At 43.1% G+C, this 13,463-nt stretch overlaps 1 protein-coding gene across 2 annotated transcripts in view; it reads left to right on the top strand.

Moving 5' to 3' along the window:
• Positions 1-13,463, top strand: part of scaper (S-phase cyclin A-associated protein in the ER) — a 117,355-nt gene that overhangs the window by 83,277 nt on the left and 20,615 nt on the right. For both annotated transcript variants that reach the window (XM_080736316.1, XM_080736317.1), the window contains 2 exons: positions 8,159-8,282; positions 12,689-12,906. In XM_080736316.1, the coding sequence (XP_080592442.1) occupies positions 8,159-8,282; positions 12,689-12,906 (342 nt within the window). The remainder of the gene's footprint in view (positions 1-8,158; positions 8,283-12,688; positions 12,907-13,463) is intronic.

The following is a 13,463-nucleotide window of genomic DNA, read 5'->3' on the forward strand; positions in this document are numbered from 1 at the left end:
TCCTCTGCCTACAAAATGATGTCAGACTTAACAGCCCCATAGTGCTAGCAGGGCAACAGTCTTTATGGGTGCTGTTTATTTATAGCTATATTCAGTGATTGTATTTCATTCAAATAAAAATATAATCGGTAGGAGCATAGCTAGATTCGGTTTTCAGAGGTAGCCAGCCAGTCCTCGACCAATCAGGGTAGAGTATGGCCGTAGTTATGTTATGATGTTTAGTTATGATGGTCAAAATAAAAGCTTTGAGAACCACAGTCGCTCTGAATTAAGAACGTCTGCTAAATGCCTAGATATTAAACTACTGAACTCATAAAATGCCACAGTCTTGTAGTGAATCAGTATCATACATAGCCTGAAGCTGGAGACGTAGGCCTACCGATATTCAGTGATTAGGTCTAATGATCAAAACGAGAACATTATAATGGTGTAAAAAATCTATAAAAAACTAAACATTTCCATGCTGTAAGGCCAGTAAGTAAGTGTTGATTTCGTCGACTAAAACTATGACGAAAAATGTTTGTCGACTGCGTTTTTTTCACTGACTAAGCTGTGATGACTAAAACTAAGACTAAATATATTGACAATTTCGTCAACAAAATAAAAACTAGACCAAAATGTTAGGGAGGGACTAACCTCGCCCACCAGGCTTTCAGAGAGAAAGCCTGGTGTTTGTTCACAACAGCACGTTTGGTTTCCGCCCAACGCGGAAACCACTAGATGAAGCGGCGTCGCTCTGATTTGGTTCCCTCCATTTGTTTCCCCAATCCCTTTTAAAATGCTCGAGTAGCCTAGTGTAGTCTTTCCAGTCGCTACGAGTTGGACTAAAAAAAAAGATGCATATACCAAACAAATTTTTCAAAAGCAAAACTACTCCGCATCAAGGATTTTATTAGGTAGGCCTTAAAAGTATGTCCTTGAGTGCAGGGGAATTATTTTGAGTTAAAACTGTTTCCGGTGGATAGTTCCGGCCAAATTGTAGTCCTTTGAGTACTACAACATGACGTTTTGAGGTTTCCGCTCCAGACCGGTTACAAGTCCGAAAAGTGAAGTGATCCCAGACTAGGGAGGGACTAGTGGAGAAGAGATTATTTTATGTTTGGTTGCCCTCAGGTGTTGCGTGCTGAAAATAGCCGATCTACAAGCTTGTGAGCTTGTAGATCTGCTATTTTCAGCACACAACCAAGTGTAAAATCAGTCATTACGATGCCATCAAGGCCTGCCAAAATACATTTTAGTCGACTAAATCAACTGTGGATTTAGTCGCCTAAAAACGTATGATATTTAGTTGACTAAAATTAGACTAAAACTTTTCAGGTGACTAAATTATGACTAAAACTAAATTACATTTTATTCAAAAGACTATGACTAAAACTAAATCAAAATTTGCTCTCAAAAACAACACTGCTGTCTATCAGCCAACGCAACACTCTGTGGATTTCGAAGATGTGTTCGGGTTTTTAATTCACAGGTCAGCGACTCCCCCAGTGTTGCTCCCACCCACCCACCCAATCATGTCTGAGCCTGTTGACCACCCAGGTAGACCCCAGAGGGCTGGTGGGCTGGGATCAGGTGTACTCTATCCCTCTAGCTCTTGGCCCCAGTTCTGCAGTGATCTCAGTGGTCTCAACCAGAAGCACTGGTCGTCCTGGCTGTCTAAGGTTAAGCTGTTTAGTGTAGCTCAGCTCATTATCTCCATCTCTGTTCTCTTTCTGCATCTCCCCCCCCCCCTACCTGTGTCGTCCTCCCTTCTCTCTTCACCTGTGTTATTAACCACATCTAGGGCTGTCACGATTATGACATTTTACATGACGATTATTGTCACTCAAATAATTGCGAATAACGATTTAATTGTGTATTTGTCGTTGATAATTACATTTCTGTTTGGCTTTTAGGCTTTGAAGTTTCACATGGCAGATATGACACATAACCTAAACATACAAAGACATTTGACAACTTACTACTTAAAAAATAACATTCATTGTGGAAATAGCCGATCTACAAGCTCACAATGCGACGCGTTGTGAGCTTGTAGATCTGCTATTTCCACTATTTCTGAAAATATTTGTAAATGTATGAACATTTTTCAACATTCACGATTATGACGATTATGACCAAATATTTGCGATTATGTCAAATAATTGCGATTAGACGATTATGTAATAATTGTGACAGCCCTAACCACATCCCCATTCTGGGGCATTCATTCAGAGAAAATAACGCATCGCAACTGTCCTGTGAGGTTATAGATCAGCTATTTGCCACGAAAACATTTGTTGTCGAGGGAAGAAAAGAGAGCCCTGGGGGACCCCGGTCATAGGGTTTAAGTCACTGGTTCCCAAACACTGGGTCGGGGACCCATTTGTGGGTTGCGGTCAAATCTTTGTGGGTCCCGTATATTTTTGTTTCCTACAATATTATTTCAAAACATTAAAAACATTCCCCAAAAGGCTAAGATTTTCATAAAATCAATGATTTCCCGAAGTAAATTAATACAAATAAATAAAAAAATTAAGAAATTCTATGAATTGGAAAACAAATGTTTAACAAGTACTGAAAATAGCCAATCTACAAACTCACAACGCGGAGCGAAGTGAAGGTTTCCGACCTAAAAAGGTTGGGTTACCACTGGTTTAAGTAATTAAGTCAGTTGTCACATCTTTGAAATTGCCCCACTTCCCAGCTTAGGAAATGTGCTGTAGTCGTACCTGGTAGGCTGTGAATAATAGCCGCTATCGCGTTGGCACTATCTTTGGGTTCATCAACGTGTGCAACGTAATGGGACCTCCGTGGTGGCATAGGCGGAGGAATGCTGCCCGCTCAGATTGGCCGGGCACATGTGGATGCCTGCATACTAGTTTTTGTTTTGTGCAACATGAGACACGTTTAGCGTGGCACTTTACCAAATTGTTCCTCAAAATCTTTGACGCGAGCTGTCACTGGAGGGGCGTGGGGACTGTGAGATTCCCAGAGAAGAGCGCGCTATCAGGTGTCATGCTAATCAAGTTCAATTAGGTGGGAGGAAACCAAAGACCGATCACTGTGATGGTTCATTGTACGAGCTGGTGTAAGGGCATTACTCAAACGTGCCTCTGACAGGCTCCCCATTTGTTCGGAGGCGACCAAAGACAAGGCTGATTAGCCGGGTTACAAAGCAATTGCATGCTCATTACATGAGCAGTTGACTGAGTCGATTGTGTGAAGCCAGGAGGGGGAGGTCCATGCTGTGACTCTGAAGCTGTGTTGCTGTGAAGTGATTAGATCAGAACCTGCTGGCTTCAATGGTGGGAGAGAAATAACAGTCATACCTTGGATTGAATCCTCTTAGACGATCATGTTACTAATGTAGCTAGTTGGAGAGTTTTCACTGTACTGGAATGAAGATTTTCCCTTTTCAGCTTCTGCAGTGTAACTTCTAGTCTTCTGTATTCTGCTTCTAAACTTAAACGTGTTAAACGAGATAGCATATATAGAAGTTAAAGCTGCAATCTATAACTTTTTGTGTGTGAATAAAACGTTATCTATATGGTAGAATATGTTAATACAATATAGCTAATATAACTGGTGGTTGGAGGTGGTGTGTTGACATGTGGTATTGGCTGATGGGTATTGCGCAATATTTACCTGCCCAAGCTGGCGTTCGGTCTTAGCTTAGAAATTGTGTTACCTGCACGGGAGACCTGGGTCCGGGAAGAGTACATCGTATGGATTGTGTATTTTGTTCTCCTTAATCTTAGTCACCAGCTTAGGGCAACATGAGGTGGCAACTGACAGCATTGGTTCTTAGTAAGATTTACATGTAAATGAACCCTATGCAATCTTGCTGGGGTCTCCCATTGCATTAGGAACGTTTCATTATCATTTAGTTCTGTACAGAGCAAAGGATATCTCGGCTCTCACCAACTAAATGCTACAGTTTCTGAACCCTATCCTGTTTTTTATGCAACACCTCTATTGTAAGAACCAAGCCAGTCCCAGCATGTCATTTTATATCCCATAGGTTATGTGACACTCCTGCCATTGTGCCTTGTTTTATCCAGTAAGGATATCTTAACCATTTAACCCATTCAGAACGGGTACACTATATATTGTGTATCATTATTTTATGCTTTAACTATTGAAAAATCGTGTGAAAATTAGAATTTTGACCCGATTCTATAAGTGTCTTTTGAATCCTTCTAAGATTTTTTGAAAAACCTGTCATTGAAAATGTTTCAATGACAGCAATCTGGTTAGCCATCGTCAAAGAAAAGGTCCTTTTCACTTAAATGGAGCTCAGTTAGTCAGTTCTTGAGAGACTACAATGTCAGTGGTGCTCAAACCTTTTCATGTGAAGGACCCCCAAACTGATATTTATTTGGCCACGGACCCCCATCTCAAAATATTTAGTTCCAGGGACCCCCCAGAAGCAAAATCTGAGTTACAAACGTTCACTTTGAAAATACATATATTCAGATTTGCCCACATTTTCACGACTTTTTCCAAAAATAGCAGATCTACAAGCTCGCCGCACGGCACTCGGTGCCGCGCTGTGAGCTTGTATATCTGGTATTTTTCAATAGTTAAAGCAGTCAATAATCCTAGGCCTAAATGGGTTAAGACCTGTTATCTTTTATGGCCGATCTACAAGTTCACAGCCATATACACAGTATATCATTTTAAAAAGCCTATAATAATGACATGCCCAAAAGAGGGACGTCAGGATGAAATGGTTAAAATACATGCCATATACAGCGAAACCTGAAACAAGGTTCAGGACAGACCATGTCCCAAAAAGAAACACGAAAGAACAGTCTTATCTAGGTTTGGGAAACTGTATTTAGCAGAGATGTTAAATGATTGTTGTAATGTTAATACAGTACCAAAGATAACCACTGGTTTAAGTCCTCTAAAGCCTCGTACACACTGAGGGCGAATTGGCGAATAGCGAATTAGCGTATTATTCGCCTTTTGTTTAAAACCTTATAAAGTCAATGGAAGCATCCACACCAAACGCGAATTTCGAAAAAGCGAAAAGGCGTCTGTTTTTTATTCGCCCTTGTGTCGAATTAAGCGAACGTTCAAAGGCGAATTCCTCTCTCTCTCTGTATCAAAGTAAGCTCACTCTACCCTATTTCAAGAGAGAGAGAGAGAATGGTGGAGGGACCTTCACGTTACATTGAGGCCGAGGGGAACAGTGTCGTTCTCCTTCGCGTGTCTCATCTGCGTGGCTGCTTGGAAAAAGTAGCCTACTCGAATGTCTTACCGGTAAAAGCATGGTTTATGTGTTTGTTATTGTAGGCTACTTTATATCTGCAAAAAGACTAATGTTTAAAAATAAATCGCTGGGTATTAAATAGCCTACAATAGGATCCGAAATGAGTCGATTAGAAGGAAAGTACTGGAAATTCGACTCAAGTACAAATACCTACAAGTACAGGCTACTCAAGTAAATGTAGGCTACTTTTAGTTACTTTACACTGACTTTCTTTTTTTACAGACCGAAATCCTTTTATTTCCGAGAGACCCGACCATTTAATCATTATTAAAACCCTTTCATGCTCACTGCAGCCGTGCAGCGTGCGCTGTTAACTGATTGACAGGCAGAAGAAGGCTACCAAGGAATCTATAATATTAAGATCGAAACAAAAGCCAGAGATTAAAAGGAATACTTTTAGGCTATTTTCTAACTACAGAGAGGTAAGTCATGGTTTAACTTGTACGCGGTCGCGGCTGCTATCTCATCATCCTGGCAGCAGGCTACGCATCACGCATGCATTACGCACGCACCAATATCTTTTACCCCTGCTGTTAAACTGATCCTAGACCAGCATTATCATCTCACTGTTACACAGCCATTCATCTCGCTGCCTCACGGCTAACAGACCATGATCCTAGGTCAGGCCAGCCTAAACACAGCACACACGTTAAACAGAACTCCAGTAGCCTAGTTCGTTCCTTATAGCGCACGCCAGCGCGCGCACACACACACACACATTGATTGATTGCTTTACAGTTTGCATAAAAAAGCAGAAAGTACACACACAATACGGGTCCTCTTGGGTCCTCTCGGGTAGCCTAATACACATAATGATTGACAGCCCCGTATTCCGAGGGTGATGCGGCCATTCCGACCCGGCTATGATAAAACACTGACCGACCCTGTCTACTCTGCCACCGGCCGGAGCTGAGGGGAGGGGGAACGGAGAACGCGTGTTGTCACTTGTCTCTTCTGTTCTTTTTCTTATTTAATAGGCTAACAACCACGGCCAGGTCTCATCATCACTTGAGGATATAGTTTCCATTGTTTTATTTGTTTCCCTGTCTCCGTTCTCCTCTCTCCTCTCCTCTCTCTCCTTTCTTCTCCTTTCTCCTGTGGCTATGCAGGCAGATATCGCCCCCTCGTTTATAGGCGAATTAAACGAATATTATACGCATATTCGCGTCGCTTTTTGGTGTGTATGGAAAAGGGCGAATGGCGAATTCTTCGCCTTTTTGGTTCGCTTATTCACGTCGCTTTCGCTAATTCGCCGGTGTGGACAGAGCTTAAGTCTAAGGTACATAACAATTTGCAAAAAAGTTGCAAAAGCACTGCATCAACGTCTTGAGGTCAAAACGGTATCCCCCCAATGTTTGATATGCAGACTTGCCCGTGACTCAAAATGTAGTACTTCTCGCATTAACACTGCATTCCATGTCTGACAGCTTTGCACTACAGTGTCAATAGTGATACGCTGAAATGACTGATCTGCCCACAAGCAAATGAAAAACACAGAACGGAGAGAGGCATTGACAGACTAGGATCAACGTCGGTGTCTCTCTTGTTTTTTTTTTCTTCTTTCTTCTTCTTTCTGTGCCAATTCGGTTAAGACCAAAAAACACGCAGCAGATGTGACGGTTTCGGTAGATATCAAAATGTTTACCCGTTGAAATAAACACAGCCTACTTTAGACACGGAGGAGCCAAGATTCCATTCTTCCAGCGAGCAGATAGGACATGCCACTCTGCCACTGGCTAAAATATACAGTTGTCAAAAAATATTAACTGATGAAAGTGTGAGGGGTGGCGAGGAGTGGGGGGGCGGCAGTCAGGGCGGACTGATTGGTCAGTTATCTGAGGCATTAATCTTCTACGGGGTCTTGTTTTAAAGCAGACATAATACAGAGGCGCGCTGACTAGCTCAGCGCTCTCTCTCCCGCCTCCCCCTCTGGCCTTGGCCTCCGTCTGGGGGCTGTGAGGAGCTGCTGAGAGCAGTGAGGCTCTTATCTCTCCAGAGGAAACGCTGCACCATCTCAGCCTAGATTAGGGGCAGATATTGCACTCGTCTCTTCGGACGGTGTGGCGCGCTCTTTTGACAAGGTCGCCCCTTGCTTTGAGAGTAGTCGACGGGAGTGTTTCCCTCCCGAAAAAAGAAAAAGAAAAAAAACGGTTTCCCCGAGGCTGGCACTTAGGGCTGTCCACGATTATGACATTGTACATGACGATTAATTGTCACTCAGATAATTGCGATTAACGATTTAATTATGCGTTTGTCGTTGACAATTACATTTCTGTTTGGCTTTTAGGCTTTGAAGTTGCACCTGGCAATTATGACACATAATTTAAATATGCAAAGAATCTATTGACATATTTGACAACTTTATACTTAAAAAAGAACATTGATAGTGGAAATAGCCGATCTACAAGCTCACAACGTGTCGCGATGCGACGCGTTGTGAGCTTGTAGATCTGCTATTTCCACTACTTTTTGAAAGTGTTTGAAACTACAGTATATTAACATTTCTCAACATGGAAACGATTATGACGATTATGCAAAATAATTACGATTACCTCAAACCTCGATTAGACGACTATTTAATAATTGTGACAGCCCTACTGGCACTGTCGATGTGTTATTTTTTTTCTCTTTTTTATTTTTTTTTTATTTTTTTTTTAGTTTTGTTTAGTTTTTTGACACCCCAAAGATGAACTGCACCCTTAAGGAGCCACAAATACTACAGAGAGTGTTTGGTTTCCTGATGACTGCAAAGATAGTCTTGTCAGCGCCCGGGGCTACACACCTACATCCTAATAGATGTCTTCAGAATGAATTGTGTGGGGGAGCAGCAGCAGCCGGTGTTGAACTGTTGCTTGGCTCGTGATCATTCATGGTTTTGTCTGTCCGTCCTTGTCTTGTCAGGTCCCTCTGTGCTGCTGTAAACACCTACTACCTGGCATGTTCCGGCTGCCCCCTCAACTGCTCCTATGACCTCTTTAGCAACAAAATAGCCCTGCTTATGGACCTGCTGTATCATCAGCTAACAGTAAGTCCACTTTCAGAGAAAGTTTATTTTTCGTATTTAATCTGATGTACCCAGTAAAATGTAATTCAGTGATTGAGTCATTTAATTCGAATGGATAAAGTAACAATGCTGATTTTACTGTGTACTTGTTTATCTTTTGCACTGTTGATATGGGGCTTTTAAGCCGTGACATCATTTTGTAGTCAGACCTCCAAGCAGATTTATTATCAATATCTGTCCCTCGCTATTTCAACAGATCCGAGACAAAAATAACGACTAAAGTATAATTCTACCACTTTCCTTTCAACAACAAAGAGAAGAAAAATTAGTAAATAGTAAAAATAGTAAAAAGATTCACAGGCGCTGGGGCCTTTTGGCCCCAAAAGTTCTCCTCTGCCTACAAAATGATGTCAGACTTAACAGCCCCGTTGTGCATGTGACAATAAAATACCCTGAACCTTGATTCCATAAACATTTCCCATTTACTTTGCAGCAATTGTGGGTCGTCGTATTACACGTCTTTTTCAGTGGCATTCCAACTTATGCAGGAGTGATAGCTCGAGGCTAATACAGCAATGGTACGGGAGCTTGGGAATTTGATCGAGGTTACACGTGTGAATTACCGAATTACCTTCAGTATTTATTTGCTACCCAAATAGATCATGTTAGTTTCATCCTTTAGGTCTGGTCTAACCAACCCCCCCGCAGCATCACTGTAAATTCCTCTGCCGATGAGCAGCACTGAGGAGAGCACAGCGACCTCGTCGCCGGCGCCGGTTCCTGGCACGGTGTTAACCCATTTAGGCCTGAACACATTATGACGCAATATTTTATGCTTTAAACATAAAAAATGCCGCGCTGCGAGCTTGTAGATCTGCTATTTTTGAAAAATCGTGTAAATTTGAATTTTGACCCGATTCTATAAGTGTCTTTTGAATCCTTCTAAGATTTTTGGGAAAAAACCTGTTTCTATGTCAGCAATCTGGCCAGCCATCGTCAAAGAAAAGGTCCTTTTCACTTAACTGGAGCTCAGTTAGTCTGTTCTTGAGAGACTACTATGTCAGTGGTGCTCAAACCTTTTCATGTGAAGGACCCCCAAAATGATATGTATTTTGGCCACGGACCCCCATTTCAAAATATCTAGTTCCAGGGACCACCCAGAAGCAAAATTTGAGTTACAAACGTTCGCTTTGAAAATACATACATTCAAAGATTTGCACACATTTTCACGACTTTTTCAAAAATAGCAGATCTACAAGCTCGCAGCGCGGCACTCGGTGCCGCGCTGTGAGCTTGTATATCTGCTATTTTTCACTGGTTAAAGCATTCAATAATTCTTGGCCCTAAATGGGTTTAATAAAAGACAGAGCGAGACGCACGCTAGCGGGTAGCAGAGCCCCCTTTGCCCAGTCACTCTGCAGATGCTTCTGGGCTGAGGGAATGTGAGAACACAGTCAGGCAGGCGGGCAGCATGGCGGCGAAACATGTCAGCCCATATCCTTCAGCACTCCGTAAGAGGGACTGTAAACATCAGCCCACTCCAAACATCTAACAGTGGCGGCTGGCCGGGGCTGCCCGCGCACACGCACGCACGCACACACACACACAGACACACACACACACACACACACTCACTGCGTAGACAGGACAAGGCACAGACGTGGGGCTGTGGTACATGCATGAACTCTACTGGGGCTTCCTTCTCCAGTCCAGGGTTCCAATCCAAAGCAGTCATATTTCCTGAGGGCATGCAGGCAAGGGAGAGGTTAGCCTGTATGCTTAGGTTTATATAAAACATATCCCAGCAGCTGCTCCCGATGACTGACGTGTCCAACAGCACCGCAAAGGAGACAGGCTAACTCTTTTCTCCCCGAAGTTGGATGCTAATTTAGAAAAATAAAATAAAAAAATGTATTCATGTTTCTTCTCACCCTGCATTTATGAAACGTAGAATATTTTCCACACACGGTCTGTGTTTGTCTTGGCTTGTGTGCGCAGGGGCGTCACACCAAATTCTGGGTCCTGGGTACAAGGATTCACTGCGGGCCCCCCATGAATGTTAACTATTGAAAAATAGCAGATATAGAAGCTCACTCAGTGCCGCGCTGCGAGCTTGTAGATCTGCTATTTTTGAAAAATCTTGAAAATGTGTGCAAGGTCAAGGACCCCCAAGATGATATGTATTTGGCCACGGACCCCGATCTCAAAATATTTAGTTCCAAGGACCCCCAGAAGCAAAATTTTAGTTAGAAATGTTCGCTTAAAAAATACATATATTCAAAGATTTTCACACATTTTCACAACTTTTCAAAAATAGCAGATCTACAAGCTCGCAGCGCGGCACTCGGTGCCGCGCTGTGAGCTTGTATATCTGCTATTTTTCAATAGATAAAATTATTAGGGCCCCTCCACCTTGGGCCCCAGTAACTCAGTCCCACTTTCCTACCCCTTGTGACGCCCCTGTGTGTGCGTGCGTGCGTGCGTGCGTGTGCGTGCGTGTGCGTAGTCCAGGGAGCGGGGGTAGGGCAGCTGTCTGAGGAGCATGTCCCCCTTTAATTAGATTTGCGGAGAATGTTGGTGGATTTACTAACGCTGTCAGTATGCAGCCCAACCATTAGACCAAATGGGATGGTTTCTTACCTGACCAGGATTTTCCACACTGAACAACGCTGGCATTGGCCTTAATCCCGATCTCGCTACGTTTACATTCGCATGTCATTTATCTGGACGAGCAAATCCACTTTTACCTCAAGGGTTTTCGTATAGCGTAGGCTTCTGCGTTTGCCCACCATCTCAATCATTCATGCCTCAGTAAGTCAACGGGGTTACAAGACGTGGTAACAATAAACACCCTCCCTGTAGGGATGGGACGATATGAACATTTCATATCACGATTATTGTGACAAAATAAATCGCGATTTACGATATTATCACAATAATCAGAATCCATCATCCTGGGGAGGAACATTTGCCAAAAAATAGCATATCTACAAGCTCACAATGTGTCCTAACACGACACATTGTGAGCTTGTAGATCTAGACATTTGATAGAGTGAAAAAAGACTGTATCAAGTACGTATATTCTAAGTACCTTTTACCAATTATAGGGGGTTTAAGTGGTACCAGATATGCAGCTCGGCAAATAATTGATCCCAGTGCATGAGGGAGGACGATATCACGATAAATTAAATCCCCACGATACGATTATCGTGAGTGTTTTTTATCACGATAAACGATAATATCGCGTATCGTCCCATCCCTACTTCCCTGGTGTTTGGTCCAAGGAGGGTTATTGAACGATTGCAGTATCTGTGCCAGACCAATATATCGTCCACTATTTGACAACATCAGTATTGGCAATTATTCAGCCGATGATGTGCCTGGATTTTTAACTACTTTCAAACTGGCCTCCCTATGTTGGGCACGTCATTAAAGGAGACCGTTTTGAAAAATAGACGATCTTGACTTTCCACTTTTTTTTGGGACAAAATATAACATTGGTAATCGGTGGGCTAGTTTAACATTGGTCGGGCTCTAAAGCAGGGGTCATCACCATTCTGGCTTGTGGTGGACATTGTTGTAAAAAGTAAATTTTTGCCACAGACATAAAAAAATGAGTGGCCAGTAATATTACCAGAAACACATAAAGAGATAGCCCTGAATGACCATAACAGGTCTGTAACTCTGAGAGTGTTCAGGTCCATTTGGTTCCATTTTACACTCTCAGAGTTCAGGTGGTCCTTGCAAATAAAACTTTTGAGAACTCTAGTGCTAGTTGTGGACTCCTAATATGCAATAGTGTTGTAGTAATACAGTGTCATACATATTGTTAAGAAAACATGGAGACTGACATTCAGTAATGATCAAAATAAGAACATTATAAAAAAGAAAATAAAAGAATCACCACGGACAAGACCAGGTCTTAGAGACATTTGTCCGTGTACGGACATATTGATGACCCCTGCTCTAAAGGTATCTTATTCAAGGAGTGCTGTACCTCTCTGACAGCTCTCCTATGCCAGCGGACTGGCACATCACCTCCTCCTGCAGCATCACACTGATTGTTGAGCATTAATGTATGGGTTATAGGCTCGGTCTGATGAACAATAAACGTAGAAACTTGGGGTTATTTATTCCTCCGGTGTATCGGTGCCAGCTAGAAAGAGAGAAAGCAAGCAACTACGTAAATGCATGCCATAATTTGTCCGCTGGGTTAATTGGATGACATTGAAGGGGGTTTAAATAGTCTTGTGTTCTACCAGTCTCTTTTCTCTCTGTAGATACTTTGACCAAGGGTATCCGTATACCGTCATCTGCACTGTCATTTATCATTGCCACAAAGGCGTAATAGTTTATGGGTACACCGTGTATACAGTCTTGTTTTTGAAACTGTTAAAAGAAGATTAAAAGTTTGCATTTCTCGTCAGCTGTACGTGCCAGACGAAGACAAGTCCATCTATGGGCGCTGTGTGAACAAGCAAGTGTTCGAGGGCCTGACCACCGGCCTGCTGCAGACCAGCGCCACCGTCCTGGGGCTCCTGTGGCCCCTCGCCCCCGAGGAGGGTCGAGGAGACGGCTTCTCGGACACCAAGGCGAGGAGCGCCGCCACGGAGTCCTTCAACACCCGCACACATGACTTAATCAGGTAATCCCCCTCCCCCGACACTCCCCCCTGCTATGAATCTGCCATCGTCCTCCCTCGCAAGCACCTCTTTTTCTCCTTTCACAACCTTTTTACCTCCCTCATCACACGCCCTCCTTCACTCCTCTTCTCGGGGTTGAGGGTTGGTCAACCCCTTGCCTTCCTCTGCGGCATGCCTTGTGTAAAGAATGGGCTGACAAAATGTCAGTTCTCTTTGGAACCGGTCCAGCTAGATTCTGCTCAGAATGAGAGTGCGGTGTGAGAGCAAGAGGGGGAGGGAGGGGGGGTGTTCTGGCGACGTTCCAGCGGTGTGCTTTTCTTCACATCGTCGTTGTCGGGTGGAAACCTTGCATGTCCAAAACCGTTCGTTTTGCATTTATCATTTTAAAAATTATTTAAACTAGTGAAAACAGACGATCTACAAGCACACAACGCCTCGCACCGCGAGGCGTTGTGTGTTTGTAGATCTGCTCTTCTCACTACTTTTGTCCGACGGCCTTGTATGATGAAGCAGGGCTTTACTTTGCGAAAGAACGTACACGTTTGAAACTTGGAGATAT

Source organism: Nannobrachium achirus, assembly GCF_963921795.1.
Source record: "Nannobrachium achirus genome assembly, chromosome: 11".
Lineage (NCBI taxonomy): Eukaryota > Metazoa > Chordata > Actinopteri > Myctophiformes > Myctophidae > Nannobrachium > Nannobrachium achirus.